The sequence below is a fragment of the Micromys minutus genome (genome assembly GCF_963924665.1).
Source record: "Micromys minutus genome assembly, chromosome: 5".
Classification (NCBI taxonomy): Eukaryota; Metazoa; Chordata; class Mammalia; order Rodentia; family Muridae; genus Micromys; species Micromys minutus.
Genome location: NC_137974.1, coordinates 65,152,833 through 65,171,509, shown reverse-complemented (window position 1 = coordinate 65,171,509; position 18,677 = coordinate 65,152,833). Strand labels below are relative to the sequence as shown.

The 18,677-nt window shown below is 40.9% G+C and overlaps 1 protein-coding gene across 1 annotated transcript in view; it reads left to right on the top strand.

The window, feature by feature from the left end:
* Positions 1-18,677, top strand: part of PKHD1 (PKHD1 ciliary IPT domain containing fibrocystin/polyductin) — a gene marked incomplete at both ends in the record, with an annotated part of 432,805 nt that overhangs the window by 145,231 nt on the left and 268,897 nt on the right. Inside the window, one exon of the mRNA XM_080917462.1 lies at positions 12,570-12,782. Coding sequence (XP_080773588.1) covers positions 12,570-12,782 — 213 coding nt within the window. The remainder of the gene's footprint in view (positions 1-12,569; positions 12,783-18,677) is intronic.

Sequence of the window (18,677 nt, the reverse complement as noted above, 5' to 3'; positions counted from 1 at the left end):
AGACTAGACTCCTGTGGCTTCTCTGGCGCAGCTGGGGATGGGGTCTCGCTCCCTCTAAAGTGGTTCTCGGATCTACTATATTCAGAACTCATAAATTACCAGACTACCGCTGGCTTCTGAAGATGAAGCTTCATTTGTTTTAAAAGTATGATATTTATGAATTATTTGAGAATTTTCATAAGTACACTTTACTTATATTCAGTATCCATTTACTCTCTACAATCCCTTTCAGATCTAATTTTTACTCCAGTCCCTCTCGCTTCTTTCCCCTTCCCAAAGCTAATGCCCTGAGTCCAATTAGTGTTGTAGATACAGTGGAGTATGCCTGATTAAAAAAAAAAGACTTTATTTCCCTTAGCTGCCATCAATGTTCAATAGCTGTTCAGCTGGGGTGGGGACTTGGGTGCCCCTCCCCTGTCCATATTGGACTTTGACTGGCTTCCTTTTTACAGATCTTGTGGCAACAGCCACAGCTGCTTCGAGTGGATGCCTGTTGTGCCATTTCTCAACCCACTGTCCAGCACACTGTCAAATTTCCTCATCGTTGGGGATTTTAGAGTGCCTTGTTGAGTGCTGAACCCAACGCGACTTTCTGTCGCAGATGTGTAAGTCAGCTCCTTGTAGTACCCGAAAGCACAACATAAACAGAGGAATGATTTTTGTCTCACAGTTTGAAGTGTTGGCCTGTTGTGCTAAGAATGGTGGCAGAACAGCGGCAGAGGACAAAGAGGCCAGGGCATGTTATAGTCTCCAACATCTTCCCATAGTGACCTAAGGCCTTGTCTTAGTTATGGTTTTACTGCTGTGAACTGACACTGTGACCACGGCAAGTCTTATAAAGGACACCATTTAATTGGGGCTGGCTTACAGGTTCAGAGGTACAGTTCATTATCATTAAGATCAGAGCATGGCAGCATCCAGGCAGACATGGTGCAAAGGAACCAGGAACCCACTGAGCATCCTTAGGCAGCTAGGAGGAGAGTTTCCAAGCCCACTCCCAGAGTAACATACTTCCTCCAACAAGGCCACACCTTCTAATGGTACCACTCCCTGGGCCAAGCATATGCAACCATCACAGGCCTTTTACAAGGCCCTGCAGTCTCTGTCTCTTCAGCTCTCAGTAATGTGAGTATATCAGTGGACAAGTCCATTGCTTAGGCCAGAGTCCTCAGTATCTGATTGTCTCGGTAATGGCTTCACATGCTCACCCTGAAGACTGCTATCCTATTCTTGGCTCAATTAAGGTTACAGTCTAGACTGAGCTTCTCTCCAGGGAACCGTATATATCCTTGCTCTTATTGACACAGACCTAATCTCAGATTCCACCGGTGCTGCAGATCCACGATACAAGTGAGGGGCCCGGAAATGGTGCAAACAGGACTTCTCTGATATGCCACTTGTTGATCTGGTGATCAGGCTTATTGGTCACTTGGCAGACTGCTCAGTGCCTGCAGAAGTTGTAGACACCAGCTTGGGTTGACAGGAAATGGGTCTGATGAGAGCGTGGGGTTTTGCTCATACCGAAATATTATTCTGTGTTAATGCTTCTTTCTGGAATAGGATATATTGGTCAATGTTAGATGTTCGGAAGCCAGCCAAATATGTTCCAAATTTGTAAACTCAAAATGACTTACCCGTAAACTGCCAATGAAAGAAGTCTTAATTATTTCCTTTCTTGGTCAAAATATGGCTACCCTTGATGCAGAGGATGGGGTGCTGAATTGACTCCCTGGAGTTTGGTCAGCAAGCTGAACCCTGGATGGAATTGAGGCAGTCACAGATTGTCAGTGGGTTTGAGTAAGTCCATTTGTCCCTGATTAATAGCAGCTCTCTCCCACTGGTAGAAGAAAACATGGATTATGATATGTGTAGTTTTGTGTAGAGGAGAAGGTAATTATACAGCCTCCTGTTGCAAGCAGGTATTCTGCAAGGTCCCAAGAGGAAACTTGATTTAGTCTGCACCAGAGACTATTACCAAGTAGTTTTGAAAATTACCTGTAACTTCCTTTGCCTTGGTTGCCTTTGGGTTTTCAGCCTTTTCTTGGTGACAGGTTAAAATAACTTTCATCGTGAGAAGACACTTTATGTAAGGCTAGGTGGACCATTGACAGAATTAGTAATCTATTTAGAATTTGATTTGTGTTTGTGTCATTGCATGTGTGTCAGAGTGTGTGAGTATGTATGTATGTGTGTAGATGTTTGTGTGTGTGTGTGTGTGTGTGTGTGTGTGTGTGTGTGTGTGTGTGTGTGAAGGGTTCGGGACACCTTTAAATGTCACTCCTTAGGCATTTCACACTCTCATTTTGTTGTTTATCTTTGAGACAGGGTGGGAACTTACCAGCTCTTAGAGATTTGACTGTATCTGCTTCTCCAGCTCTGTAAGCTGGGTTAATAAGCTTACCACTGTGTTCTGTTTGATTGTATTTTTTTTCCTCTTATTGGATATTTTCTTTATTTATATTTCAAATGTTATGCCCTTTCCTGGTTTTCCTTCTGGAAACTCCCCTATCCCATCCCCCTACTTCTATGAGGGCACTCCCCCAATTCTCTCCCACCTCCCCTCCCTGGCATCCCCCTACACTGGGGCATTAAGCCTTCACAGGACCTCTTCCCATTGATGCCTGATTTTTTTATGTGGGTTCTAGAGCTTGAATTTAGATACTCTTACTTGCTCAGCAAGCACATTACCAACTGTGGTATCTCCATCCCTTGACTTTCTCTGCATGCATGTGTGGGGGCAGGCATGTAGCTATCAGAGCACACCCTCAGATGTTAATCCTTAACTCCTATCTTGTTTGAAACAGGGTCCCTCATAGTTTGTTGCTGTGTATGGCAAGTACCTGGTCTACAAGCTTCTAAGATTCTCTTGTCTCTGTCTTTTATCTTACCATAAGAACACTGGGTTATAGATGGCTACTGCCATGTTTGACTATATGTGGATTCTGGAAATTTGACCTCAAGTTCTCACACTTGTATGGTAATTATTTTATCCATGAAGCATCCTCCCAGAACCAATTATTTACAAATATGTCGTTAGATTTTTTTTTTTTGGAGAATTATAAAGATCTAGGCCATGGAGAGTAAGAGCTTCATTGAAAGCACTTGCGGACTTCTGGGAAAAAATTAGATACCCAAATAATTGTTGATTGAGTGAACTAGGAATTGAGTTTCTGACTTGAAAAGAAACACTGATGTTAGTTGTGAATTTTCTATAGCCAGCATCCTTCCTGGTACTCTCACATGTTACTGGATTCATCCAGACAGTGACCAATTTCATTTGCTATTTATGTATCAGGAGATCAGAGACAAAGGCTTTTTTATGTGAGGGACACTTCCCTCTGAAGCCCTTTATTTTTTTCCAGCCAGGCAATGGCTTATATTATTTACTTCCAGACACACTTGATTAGCCATAAATGAAAGATAATCCGTTGCTGTGAGAAAGGACATGCTTTCAATAGATGGGCAGACAGACAGATAGATAGATGCTTAACAATTTACAGTTTATGTCTTGACAACTTGGATATTATAAAAAAAATGCCACTGAAAAGGGCCAGTCCATTCCTAGCCCAGCATTTTCAGTAATGAAAGATAAATGTCTCAAACTCCCTTACTTAAAACCCTTCATTGGCTTTCCATTAGCCCTTCAGTTCAAATCCAAACTGAATATGGCTTACAGGGTCCTTCAGGACATGGCCTCTCCTTACCTTTCTATCTCATTTGTTGATTAATGGTCCCTAAATCCTATTCATCCCAGAGAGGAAGGGGGCTGGAAGTTTGGGCTCCTTATGTAACCAGAATTCTTGAGCAGATGAAACTCTGAGACCAAACATTTTATTCTGTTGTTTCTTATATACTGTGTAATATTCACAGGGCCATAGCGTACAGCCTAGATCTTTATAATCTTCCACAATCAAAGAATGTAAAATATGATGTCACATTTGTAAATATTTAGGAATGTGGCAGTGTTTCAGTGGGTAAAATAGAAGTTCTCATAGTTTCAAAATCACCATACAACATAACTTATCCTTGATTTCTAATAGAGAAGTGCTATAGCCAAATCAGAGAATTGTATTTGGAAGCCATTGAAAGTCCATCTGGCTCAGAGAGATGTAGCTGCTGAAATGTGAATTGGGTGGCTTCTTAAGGAATATTCATAAGGAGAAGAAAGAAGGCAGTACATTGGCAGGGAGGGAGGCTCGGTAAGTCTGAGGCAGAAACTCTTTTGGGGGGGGATAACAAGGTTTTGTTTTTGTCTCTTCTTTTGCAGTTGCTTCTTTGTGAGAACTTCAGTGATATTAGGAAGCCATGGAGCAGTCAAGAGCTTTGCACTCTCAGATATATGAAATGCTACAGATGAAACACATGATGGCTTTCTGCAGCTCTAAACACAAAGGATGTAGTTAGGAAGTAGTTAATGACAGCTTCATGGATGACAAGCATTTCTTCCTGTCTGCATTTCAGTTCCTTTGAGGATTTACAAGTCGCTCCACAAATGTGGCTATCCTTATACTTGGTATACAAGTGATTCAGAAGGAAGGTTATCTCCGTGAGTTTTATATCATGTAGAACAAGTAAAACTCCGAGTTGTAACCTCCCTTCCCGCTGTCTGTAAAACAGGGCAGTTCACTATTTTAGGATGTTTCCATTTGCCTGCAGCAATTCAACTGCACTGTTGGTCCTGCATGGAGACACTGTGTGTTTTTACATTTGCTATAAGCATCTTAGAGAAAGACCGGGAAATCACAGCAAGTAGTTATTGGATGAGAAAGGGAATTGGTCCATAATTCCAAGTTTGTATTTATTTCACAGCCTCTTTGGATGAGAGCAAGCATGGTACGATTCTGCACACCCAAAGCTACCACACGACTTACCCATAACCATGAGAAACACCTACAGTTCTCAGTATCTGGTCTCAACCCACAGAATCTAGTCATAGAGTGAACCTGCACAGCCTAATCTGTGTCTTCAGATATTCATTCAGGTGGCTCGGGTGCATGATCAGGTTTGTAAATGAGCCTAGAGCAATAAAGGAAACCCCATCAAGCTGTCAGCACTGGAAGGCTACTAATGCAGTGGACCTCTGCTCTTTGCCCAGGGGCCATTTGACTTGTACAGAGAGCAGTGGGCACACCTAATGGGCTTCTCCTGAGTGTAGCATTTTAGGTTGGCAGCAGTTCTTTATCCTTCCAGGAACATCTAAACTGATAGACTGTTTCTTTCATCTGCTATTGTTTGTGGCTTTAAGTCAATGACTTTGTTTCAGATACAGCCCTCCCCCCACAATAGCCCATGTCACTGCAACAGAAGACTAATTAAATAATTGGCATGTGGTATCCATTCCTCGGACATGTACAAGTCTCCTCCTGCATCCCAGGAACATTTTTGCAAACACGTTCAGTTCATATTTTCTTTTTTTAATCAGGCAGAGACATTACAATTAAAATACCGTTAAAGCGGTTCTGGCAAGTATTGCAATACGCATGTTTTTTAATTAAAGGGAGAATGGGGCTGCGGGTGGGGGGAGGATGTGGAAGCGGCATCAGCTAAAGGGGGATTTTTTTCAGCCCATATCTGTTTTAATTGAAAGGAAAAAGAAATGCGGGAATAACAGCAGTAGCCCCTGCTTGCTTGCTGGTGTGTAAGTGGCTTCATCCCAGGATGCGAAGTTTAGGTGTTCTGTGCTTGATTAATTAGTAGCCAGCCAGAGAGTCCATTCCCTGTGCCCCTGATCCTTAAAGCCTGATTTATGCCTCACATCCTCCATGAATATGTGAGGACTCAGGCTTCTATTTCCTGAGCTGCTAGTGGATAGGATTATGGAGCGTGGACTGAGCTCTTGGGGGCTCTCGTTTGCCAGCCAAATTGATTTTCCGCCTCTCTGGCCGGGGACAAGCCCACCTCGAAGGCTTCCCAGGCTCTGCTCCAGTGGATCAGGCACAAGTCTAATCTGGATCTTGCCAACAAAGGAAATAGTGTGGTGTGCACCCCATCACAATGCAGGCTTCAGGCTGTGGCTGTCTTGCCTAAATGCTGCTCTGCTCTGCTTTTCCTCATCTCCTCATGGCTCCCACCCTCAGAACAGCAGCACAGTGCAGCAGAGCATAGCTTCACAGCCCACCACTGCCCACGTTACTGCTAGCACTCCATTATCAAGGCAGACTACGATCTCTGCACCCTGAATGTACATTCTCCAGGGGCGCTATCCCGCAGGCTTCCCTGACTACTTAATTGACTAGTTAACAGTTGAAAAGTTGTGATATATATGCTGCTAAGTTATTTAAGAAAAAAATATGAATGAGGCTTAGTCACTGTGAGTAAATAAATTAGGTGATTTGCTTCCAATCCAGGTAGTTCAAGGTTTGAGTAGACAGCTGATCTAGCTAATTGGGTCCTTGGTCCAGTTTTGAGACTTGCATCAGTCTTGGTCTCACTGTGACTCTCTTTGCAGACTGAATCTTGAATACATTGCTCATTTTCTAGCTCCTCTAACACTCACCTCCTCACCTAAGATGCTGTCACCCCAAATCTTTATTCTCCTTATCATCCTAAAAATGGCACAAAGCATTTAACAGCTTATTACCACTTTCACAGCTCTTAAAACTTTCCCTCTTGGACTAGAGAGATGGCTCAGAAGAGTACTGGTCGTTCTTCCAGAGGTCCTGAATTCAATTCCCAGCAATCACATGGTACTTCACAACCATCTATAATGAGATATGGTGCCCTCTTCTGGCCTGCAGGCATACATGCATGTAGAACACTATATATAATAAAGAACTCTAAAAATACATTTGCCAGCTGGTAATTATTCCAATCTATTTCATTTTTGTTATGCTGGGCTTGCACATAGATAGTCCTCTCCCCTTTTCTGTCTTCTGTTTTCATTCTGCTTCCATAGATTAAAGTTGAATTTACTCAACAATGCTTAATTATTTTCCATAGCTCAGGCACTGCTGCAAGCAGAGGGACTATGGCTATGGATGTATCACGTCCAACTCTTTCCCCTATAGAGTTTTCTTTTATAGGGAAAACAACAAATAAGCTGGTGAATTATGTTTTTATTAGATTTCTTACTCCCACAGAGTAAAATGCAGTGGTGGGTTGAGTTGGGCAGGGAATGCATACTGAAGAAGGGTGGCTAGGGAACTTTGCATACATCAAGGGTGAATTCTACAAGGGTCAATGCAACGAGGAACATTGGTTCAAAAAGGTAGCACAGGAAGATTGAGTCAGAGAGCGACCCTGAAGGGTATAGTAGGTTTTGTCTTTGAGAGTTATGGGGACAATTGCAGAGTTTTAAACAAAGAAGTGGATTGCATGGTTTCCATGAAAAACAAGCCAAACCAAACAAAGCCAAGTTCTTTTCATAATGCACAACTAAGATAAAAATGACTTAGACCCTAGGGGTGTAAATTCAGGTGAAGAGAAGTCAATGGGTCATGAGGATAACAAACATAGGATGCCTGTGGGATAGGTTGTTGGGTCTGAGTGAAAGTTAGGTCTAGAGTTGTGAGACTCAGCAACTGGATAAAGTTAATCAGCTTTCTGATAAGAGTTTAGGTTTTAAACTATTGGGTTGAGAAGACAATAGATCAGAATACCAAATATTAAATAGGAAGGAGAAGCAGGTGGATCTCTGTGAGTTTGAGGCCAGCCTGGTATACACAGTAAGTTCCAGCACAGCCAGAGCTACAGGTCTCAAAGGAGAGAGAGAAAGAGAGAAGGAGAGAGTTAGAGGGAGAGGGAAAGAGGAAGAGGGAAAGAGGGAGAAGGAGAAGGAGGGGAGAGGGAAGGGATAGGACAGAGCAGGGGATAGAACCGGGAAGAAGAAAGGGGAGGAAGGGGAAAGAGAGAGGTAGGGAGAGACAGGCAGGCAAAAGCAAGGCCATACAGCAGGCAGATGGAATGAAGGAGTTCCAGGAAAGGGCGGAGGTTCATTGAAGGTTGAGACCAATATGAATAAGTTTATGACCTTGACAGAAACAGTTATGGTAGAGCAGTGGGGTAGAGGTCCAGCTGGGAGTGGAAATTATAAGACACTGAAATTGAAGACAAGGAAAGCCAGGTCCTTCAGAGATTACCAGTATATAGTAAAAACTAAAACTTTTTTTTCTCATGTGGAACTTGTCTTTAAAACTATGCATCTGTTTTCTTTATAAAACACAACAGATTATTTTGTGGTCATTACAGATGATGATTAATTTTACAGCTAGCCAAAAGTTTGTTTTTCATGTTTCTTTTTTTCCCCCCATCAAACCTTAACTAGCTGCTAAAAGTCTCTTTTACTTCCTTTCCAGAGAAATAAGAGACGTCTGATGGAAATGAGTAATTGCATGTAAAAGATGTGCTCGTTTATGTATCTTAGAGGGGGAAGGAACTGTAATGATGGTTGGTTGATTTTCATAAAATTACCCAAGGCCACTTGTGAAGATGCAGTCAGCTTTCACGAAAGTCCTAACAAGCACTTTTAGAGTCACGTGGAAACACTGATTTCAGCCCTCCTCTTTATTGTAGAGTTAACAGTGCGGTCAGACTCCACAAAGTGGAGATATAACAACCTCCTACTGTTTTCCACACACATCCTAGGAAGCAGCTCACTCTAGACTGATTTCAAGCTGACTTAGTGAAGATGGAAATTCCAAGGCTTTTATGTAGACCTAGAAAGGATCTGCTTTGGGTACCCAGGATTACTTATATGCAGAGAACTGAGTTCCTCACCAAAATTTCTCCATTGTCTACATTTCTGTACTTTGCTTTTTAGCTGGGTTTATGATGTTCATAGTCATGAATTCATCCTGTTTTAGTGGCACTCTCAACACAAAGTACTTGTTCTCATTGGACCAAACTCTTCTCCCTCCATTAGCATCTTTACTAGGTCCTCTCAGTAAATGGTGTTTCAAAAATTTCTACCAATTTCTTTCAATGTGTTTAAAATTTTGCTCAATGGTACAAGGGACAGAGACCAGATTTAGACACTCAGCTACTTATCATTGTAATCTCTTATTTATTCTTTTGGAAGGATCTATCTCCATTAACAAAATGAAGATAAACTTTATAGAAAGAAACCATAGGAAAACTTATTTAGGTTAACATGTTTCCATGTAAATGCGGCTATGAAAGCAACCTTACTTAATGAAGAGGCTTTTTGTCAAGTGACTCTGGGTTCTAAAACTTAGTTCTTTAAAGTTACTTTTACGTTTTTTTTTTTTTTTTTTTATAATCCAGTCATTACCCCCTCCCAATCTGCCCTTCCACATTTTCAGATCCCATTCTTCTTCACCCCCCTCTTTCCCTTCATACCTCCCTCCATCTTCAAGAAGATTTTCCCACCCTTACCTTCCCTGCCAGGCTTCCCCACTCCCTAGGGGCCTCAAATGTCTCAAGGGTTAGGCCAGACCAGATCACCCTCCTCCTCAGCTTCTTCTAGCCTTTCCCTAATTTTTGTTAGTTAAATAAGTATGAGCTTTTCTAAGCCCATTTTTTTTTTTTTTTTTTTTTTTTTTTTTACTATGTGAAACAGAGAAAGGATGTTTATTTCACAAGGTTAATTTTGGAGGTTATTTAAAATAAGATGACCAATGAGTTTGGTCCATGGTACTTAATAAACAGATGCTCTCCTTTTAAAATTCTTTGCTCTTTGAGTATGTACATTTTTGTTAGAAAATAAATGGGAGAAAACAACAAAACCTAACCCAAAGTATCATCCTAGCCTAAAATGATCTCTGCAGTCTTATCTGAAAAGTGATTCCAAATGGACTATAGCACAACTGATCTCAGAACAACCTGGGCTTCATGTCATTATTAATATCAAATGAACATGCAAATGCATCCTTTCTAAAAGCCATTTTTAAACATCGCTATCTGTTCACCATCACATAAAACATTGGGTGTCCTTGAGACATTTTCATGGATACTTGTATCATGGCTATGCCTCATTAACCCCTCTCTGGATCTTCTTTCTCCCCTCCTGCCGCTCTCCTTCCTCCTTCGAAATCTGATGACATTCTTATTAGGTAGCTTTTAGAGAGGAGTGGTGGAGGGAGAAGGCTTGGAGGAAAAGTTGTATTGTTTTATCTTAGTCTGCGGCAAAGAGATATTGAAACCATCATGGCATGAGATCTCACTGTAACTGGATTACAGATTTGGAAGCAATCCCAGTTCAGTTTGGTTATAGGAGAAGACATAAACATAGAAGGGATATACTTTGAAAATAGCCCATTTTAAAGTCACTAATCATAAGGGGAAAATATGAATGGCATGACTAGGTGACAAAGAAAGAGACACACACCAACAAACAGAAACAAACCAAAAAAAATCAACAAAGGGGCCTGATATTCAGACTTGTCTAATATCTTGTATCACCCACGTGTCTAATGTCACCCAAGTGAAGTGAAGTATATTTTTGTTCTAATAAACTTTGATATACTTTAATAAGCTTTACTTGCCGAGACTCTTTATTCATCTTATTGGATATTTTAAGTGTGAATGCAAAAACCAAGGGATGATGTATCACCTTTATAGGTAGAAATGACAAACGGTCTACATGTGGAAGGATCTTAGCAGATGTGTGGTTTCCCCCCTCTACTTTATAAGTGAGAAAACTGTTCCGAAGTAATGAAGCTTCAGGTTCTACTGAAGGCCAATTAGAAACATATAACAGTTAGGGCTGCAGCATGACCTTCAGTACTTGCTCATCAAGGCCAATTCTGATTCACTGAGTGCTCAAAATGGAAAGTCGGGCCCTGCAAATCTGTGATCCATCGTTTGCCTATAACTAATGAGGACATGAATAACACAAGTGAAAATATTCTAGTTGATACCATTATGTGAACACAGAGTTTTTTCCCTCTTTTGTGTTCACAGTGGAGTTCAGTTCAAGCTCATTATTGCATTTCTAGGTGCAATGACAGTTGATGGAAAAAGTAATGTCAAGAATGCTAGTGGGTCCTTTAGAAGCCTGGTAAGCGGAGTGTTACCAAACTCTGGCATCAGGGCCAAAGATAATTTGACTACCTAGATGGCTTGTGTCTAAATTACAAGTCCTGAGTTCAAATCCCAGCAAGCTCATGGTGGCTTACAACCATCTGTAATAGGATGCCCTGCTCTGGTGTGTCTGAATATAGCTACAGTGTACTCATAACATAAATAAACAAATATTAAAAAACAGATCAAGACAGTAATTGTTTATGGTGTGGCCACAGAAGCTATCTATAAGCAGCCACTCCTAAATGAGGGACTACTGACAGATGATAGCTGCCGGGGTAGGGGTAGGGAGAGTGACTTTTCGTAAGTGGGATGACCTTAGTAGATCAACCACATTCCAGTGATTAGTCCCATGGCCAGGAATGTATACGAGTATGAATTTAACTCAGTTATGTAAAAGGAAAGTCATAAGTTTGGCAGAGCGGGTCGTTAAGTGTGTAGTGGATCTTGGGGGGAAATAAAGGGAGGAACAGGGGTGAAAAAGAGTCAAAATATTTTACATGTGTGTATGACATTTTTTTAAAAGAATTAATAAATATATATTAGAAAGCAGAATTTACAGCTTGTTCTGGTCAGATGTTTATCTGAGACATCATACTTATTATAAAGTTATTAATGATCCTGACATACTTGATACATTATATGAAACACACACCACTTAGGTATCAAGGAGAAAAACATTTTTCTTAAAAGGATTTAATTACTTATTCTCACAATAATGTTACTTTAGACTTATTTTCATGTTACCAAGATTGATATTTCTGAAGAGATGAAACAGACAGATGTTAAATTAGTTTCTCTAGAGAGAAAATTGTTTGAAAGGTTTTAGATAGCTTTCTAACCAGTAGAAGTCAGAAACAAATTGGAATTGAGGTTTTGGGGGCAAAGGATGGTAGCTGAGGAACTATCTGTAGGGTTAAAAAAAAATGCCACCATTGGGATGAATGACATCTAAAGATTTCTCCTTCCTCTTCTCCTTTGCTCTGCATTCCTCTCAAAACTTCAGTCTGTGACCTAGAGTTTGGGATGACTAGAAGTCTTAATTGATAGGCTGGTCATCTCCGTGCATTGAGGAAAAGCTGCTAAATTAAGGTTTGTTGACAGAAGCAAAGGCAGAGGATCTTGGCTAGTCAGCATTGCACAAAACCAAGGATGTTTGTCCACTGCTTCCTTGAATGGTAATGTTCTTGCTTTTATCATTCTCTTCTATCCTTGTCTCTTGTGCATCTGCTTCATCATATGCCTAGGTTCATGACCAAGTTTAATCTGTAGCAACTGGTAAAGCTGATGACTTCTTCACTGTTTACTTAGCCAACTCCAAATCGCTAGTCATTTGGATTATAACACAAAATGTCTCATCATCAAAGCTACAGAAAATAGTAATACCTTGTGAAAACTGCCTTAAAGATATGTTCTGATCCCCCAGTGTCGGATCTAATTAACAGTGCTCCTAGAAGAGAGTTCAATATATATTAAGTCCAACTTCCAGAAGAAGCATACACACAAAAGCAGTTTCATCACACTGGATCTGCCAGAATGGGATGAACCTCATTCCCCTGGAGACTGACAACTTGTTTATTGTTTGTCAGGTGGCAAGCTGATTTTCATGGAGCCAGGACCCGTTGAGCTCAGAGCCCAGTCCATCCTTATTACAGATGGTGGAGAGCTCCATATTGGATCTGAAGACAAGCCTTTCCAAGGCAAAGCTCGGATCAAACTCTATGGAAGTGTCTACTCCATTCCATTCTTTCCTTATGGAGTCAAGTTCCTGGCTGTGAGGAATGGTACTCTTTCCCTGCATGGTAAGTAGACAACACACACACACACACACACACACACACACACACACACACACATACACACACACATCCTGAAAAGGGTTTCTTTCTAGCAAATATGTGTATAATAACCGTTGTTAAATTATTTGAGATGTTTCTGAGGCATTGGATCAATAATTCTGTATCACACTTAAAAAATAACACATTCAGTGTTTTGCCTGGAATTACAGGCAGTTGTGAACTGCCATGTAGATGCTAGAAATAGAACCCAGGTCCTTTGGAAGAGCCACCAGTGCTCTTAATTGATATGCCATCTCCCCAGTCCACATATCATTATTATCGGTGGAAGACTATGATATGTCTCCTGTAAGGGGCCTGCATACCTTCACTCACCATCAGATTGCTTTTAGTGCTTCCTTGAGTGTGAACCATATGCCCTCTCCCACCAAGGGTGACCTCAGCCAAAGGCATCCTTTAGTTTGTTGAGTGTGAGCAAAAATAATGTACTTGATGGGAAAGTAAAGATCTTAAAAGTGATTGTGATTCTTTATCCATTTGGCACTGGACTTCTACTTAAGAATTCACTGTCCCATGGAGGGACAATTCTTTTTTTATCTTTTTTATTGGTTATTAGATTGATTTGCATTTTAAATGTTGTCCTACTTCTCAGTCTCCCCTCCAAAACAATCCCCCATCCCATCACCCTCCCCTTTGTCTCTAAGAGGGTGCTCCCCCACTCACCTACCCACTCCTGCCTCATCTTTTTAGTATCACCCTATGCTGGGGCATCAAGCCTCCATAGGACCAAGGGCCTCTTCTCCAGTTGATCAGTTGATGCCAGATAACACTGTCCCCTGATATATATCCATGGACCCATCTATGTATACTCTTTTGTTGGTGGTTTAGTCTCTGGGAGCTCTGAGGGGGGGTCTGAATGGTTGATATTGTTATTCTTTCTATAGGGCTTCAATCTCCTTCAGCTGCTTCTTTCATTCCCCTAACTCTTCCATTGGAGTCCCCAGGCAAAGTTTGATGGTTGCCCATTAATATGTGCATTTGTTTTGGTTGGGTGTTGGCAGAACCTCTCAGAGAGCAATTCTTTCAGCTTGGGGAGCTTGTATGCTGACAGAATGGGCTTGAGTTGATGACTACAGCTCTATATATTAGTGAAGAGCAGAACCTTAACTGAAGCAAGCCATTGAGACTGACATGTGTAATCATTACTGACTCAGTGAAAATTGATTGATTGTTTATTTAGAAGAGACCTATATTTCCCAGCAGTTAACATTCTGGTATCACAAACAAAGTAAAGGCAACTTCATTTTGTTTGTTTGTTTGTTTGTTTTAGCTCTTCCTTTCCCTTATCAGAACTCGTGCAGAGTTCAATTACAGTTGTACTTAAAATCCCCTTACAGATGGGTCTGGTATTTATGGCTTCCTAGGAGAAAACAGGGATTAGGCAACAAAGTGTTTCTGCTTGAAGCTTTCTTGCTTTCTGATCACCTAATTCTACTTTGCAAATTGGCCCGGATATTTTCCCCTTAAAATTTAAGCAATTACTAAGTGTGTAGAATATTGTTATAAACTGGAAAACGTAAGAATTAATTGAGTGTTTCAGCAGATGATTATACACACTGGTTGTCTGGATTTAGTCAACTACAGAACAAAAGTGTGAGTTCCGGGGCTGGGGAAGCACAATGGTATGGTACTTGCACAATAAGGTAAGACCTATAGTTCTGGCACCCCCAAACAAAACCAAACAGAGTAGTGGGCTGATCCTAAGAGGCCAATGTCATCAACATCAGTATTTTCATATTGACATGACAACGTGGAACCCACTTGTAATAGAAAAAAATGTTTTAGATATGAGTTGGTAGTTGTATTGAAGAGTGTTTTCTCTGTCTGGGTTTTGTTACAAACTGAGTAATAATCATTGCCTTCAATCAATACTCCCTAGATTTCTTTTTATCTTACTCTAAGAGGAAGCCAAAGCTTTCCTTCAATATTGTTTACCCTGAGTCAGCTAGTGTCCTAGAAACTGAGTATCAAAATTTGTAATGTTAGATACCAGTAACTTATCTGGATGTGAGCTCAGGATTCCAGTCCAATTGATTTTATTTTATTTTCTCCCATCTTTATGGATCTGTCACCTAGGATCTATGCCTATCTTCTGCTTTTTCTCACATTTGTTGTGGTCTACAAGTATTTACGCTTCTTAGGCCACCTTCAGAGCTCATGGCTTTACTCCTCTAAAACTGGGAATTCAGACGAGGTCAACAAAAACTGTTCCATCTATTTTCCGTCTTTCATTGAACTCATGTTCAAGCATGAATGAATGTGAAGATATTCACAAATATATCCTATGTGGCTGTATTTAAAATGTTCCATGGACTCATAGACTTTTATAAGTAAGGAAGGTCAAGTTAAGGAAAAGCCACAATGGTGCTGCCTATGTCAATATCAGACAATTAAAGCCAAATAAATACCACTATTAGTAATGCATTTTCAGACTTGGAAATAAAAGATTCCTAGAGTGTCTATGTGTTCTTTTTCTCTGCTTCTCTTTTACATTGTATTTTGCCAGCTCCTCTTCTTTTTGTACTTCCTTTCCTTTATTTCCTTTATGCCTCTTCTCTCATCCTTCTTCTATTTTCAGACCTATCATTCACATTTCACATGTCCCCAAAACCCTCACAAAATAAGACCAAGCCATCCAAACTGCAGAGCTTGAACATGGGACATAGGAAAAAAAATTAACAAACTGTGCCCTCACAGATATGGAAATTCTATACCATAGTGCTCATCTGGAATAAATAATCCAGGTGAACAAAGCTTATCTAGCTAAAAGGAATCTTTCTTCACCCATTCACCAGAGTGTCACAGTCATGAGTGTCCCTTATCAATCACCTCTCTCTACTTCTCTCTTGCCACCTGAGGTTTTGAGTAGCTTCTCCTTCAGGCAGGGTGGTGTGTCCTGGATAAAATCATTACAGAATTTCACTGACTTTTTCTCCGTCAGGGCAAAAATAAGTCTGGTGACAATTGGGCATTAGAAAAAACTAGTTTTCTTTTGTCATCAAATATTCCAATGAGTGAGCATTTTGATTCATTGCCTTCTACCCAGAAAGTCTCTAATGAGGTACTATCTACTTAATATCTCGTAAAGATACAGTGATGAAATTCACAAGCTTTACTGAATCTCTATGGATTATTCCAAGGGGTATTTATAAATCTACATTTCTGAATGTCATCCCTAAAGCCTGATTTGTTGGCCATGGGGTTAAGGGAGAATATGCATCTAAGAGGGAACTTGCTGTGGGTTGATTTTGAATCAGTTGCTGACCTGGAAGATTCACTGGTATGTTGAATATTGTGGGCTCAGAAATCAGCTTCCTTCTGTTGGTTTTCAGTTAGGACTTTGAACAAGTTAGTTTGTATAAACCAGTAAACCATGGTCGCCATCCTATACCTAACTACTTACAAGGTGGCCTTGTGGACTTATAACCCAGGCTGCTCACTATGATGGCTTTGCTTGTAGTCTGCTCATCTTTTTGTTTTCCCTAACTGCAGTGGGTGGAGGGTTGGGTAACTTTTATTTCCTTTTAGAAGTTAAGCTCAGAATACTCAAGAAACAATTTACAGAAATTATAAAGCTCAAAGACAAGGAAGGCCAGAAGGTGAATGCCTCAGTTCTTCTTAGAAGGGAGAACAAAACATTCATGGGAGGATATAATGGGAAAAATAGAAGAGCAGGGATTGAAGAAAAGATCATCCAGAGACTACCTCACCTGGGGATCCACCCCATATGCAGCCACTAAACCCAAGTACTACTGTTGATGTTAAGTAGTGCTTACTGGCAAGAATATGATATGGATGCCTCCGCAGAGGCTCTGCAGAGCCATACTGATTCAGAGGAGGATGCTTGCAGCTAACTATTAGACTGAACACAGGGACCCAATGAAAGTTCCAGAGAAAGAACTGAAGGAGGTGAAAAGATCTGCAACCCCATGGAAAGAACAAAATTATTAACTAACCAAACCCATCACAGCTCCCAGGGACTAAAACACCAACGATGGAGAGACCAATGGCTCCAGGTGCATATGTATCAGAGGATAACATTTTCTGGCATTAGTGAGAAGACTTTTGACCATCGAAGGCTTGTTTTCCCATTGTAGGGGAATGCCAAGGTGCTGAATTGGGAAAGAGTGGTTGGGAAAGGGTGGCTGAGAGAGAGATAGATGCAATGAGAGGGGGAGGGGTAATAGGATTGGTGGAAAAGGGATTACATCTGAAAGGTAAATACAGAGAATATCCAATTAAAAAAAGGAGGGGGGAAGTTAGGACATTTTGAGGAAACTATGATTTGTAGTTGAAATTTTGGCCCGTGGCCCCTCCTGCCTACCATTCTCTCATCTTATTCATGAATGTACCTTTCATCAGTCAAAAAAAATTTAGCTCTCGAGCTCATGAGGCAACCACGTTCTGAGGCACCTTTTGTTCTGTTCCCACCACCTGGTGGACACCTTCAGATTTTAATCTCTTAAGGTACAGTTGCTTCCCGGCACAGGACAAACACCACTCTTGGGTGTGGCTGACATGCTTTCTTCTCAGAAAACAACTGCATCTCTCCTTTGTAGCCAGAAGGCAGACATTGGCCAGCAACCAGAGTCCTTTGCGGACTTGATCCCTAGCATCTAAGACTGAGTGAATTAATGGATTCTAATTTAGATCAGTCATAGAGAACCATACAACTGGGTCGGCATGTTAGTCAGACCTCTCTTCCCAATGCTTCCTTTCCAGCTCATTCTACACCATGCCCCTTTGTAATCCATCTGCTTTAGTCAATACTTATTATAGATTAAAACTGCTAGGCAAACAGGCTCTGCTGTTCAACTGTCACTGGAGAGCTGGCTTTGGAAGTACATTCACTGGCTTTGCCTTAATGCAGGAAAATGATACACTCTAACACTTGCACAACTATATGTATATGTATGTGTGTGTGTATGTGTATGTGTATGTGTATGTGTATGTGTATATGTCTTTCTTTGGTGTATTGGGAATGGATCAAGACAAGGCATGTTTTCCATCAGAGGGGGGATGCTGATGGGTTAGTAATTGTCACGTGTCCACAACAATAAGTTAATATGACACAGGGGTCCGGGGCTGGAAGTCTGCAGTTTGAGTCTTTGGAGCCAGTAAAGAAAATTTGCAATGGCTTATTTATTTATTTATTTATTTATTTATTTATTTATTTATTTATTTATTTATTGCCTTACCACACTTTTGCCTTTGCATCTGCCAATCTAGTTTCACCACCCAAGCTGAGTGCCAATCACTTGTCACTTTCCAAAGAGGTCATGTCAGCCTGGGCAACTTGAATTTTTGACAATGTAATTATGGCTCTTGCCTCCACAGTGGGGGGCTGAGCAGGCCAGAGAGGGTTTTATTGATTGTTCAGCAGGGAAATTTATCAATGTCTCTCATTTCATTCCGGCTTCCTCCCTGAGAAATTTGGCTGACAGTTTCTCAGAAGAAAACCAGTTTTAGGGCCTTCAGTGGATTTCTGCCTTTGTCCTTCTCAAGGAATCACAAGGTAGAGATATGAAATATAAATGGAGATTTCTGAGAAAAGCTGCTATATGGGGCATGGTTGAGGAAAGTACTGGTGTAAGTGTTCTGAGCCTAATACTGTGGTAGAAAAAAAAAAAAAAACAAATGGGGACTTGTTTATATATGCACTTGGCTTGTGTTTCTTGTACAGTGTCTAGAAATTCATATTTTGGTTGCTCGTGGTTTTGACAAACCTCATCCTACATTCTGTGCTTGTGGTTGCTGAGAAGGGGTGGCATCTTTAAGCACAGTGCAGAGCTCGTGGAGCTATGTGTATTAGCACTTTCCTGGTCACTGGTTTTCATACCG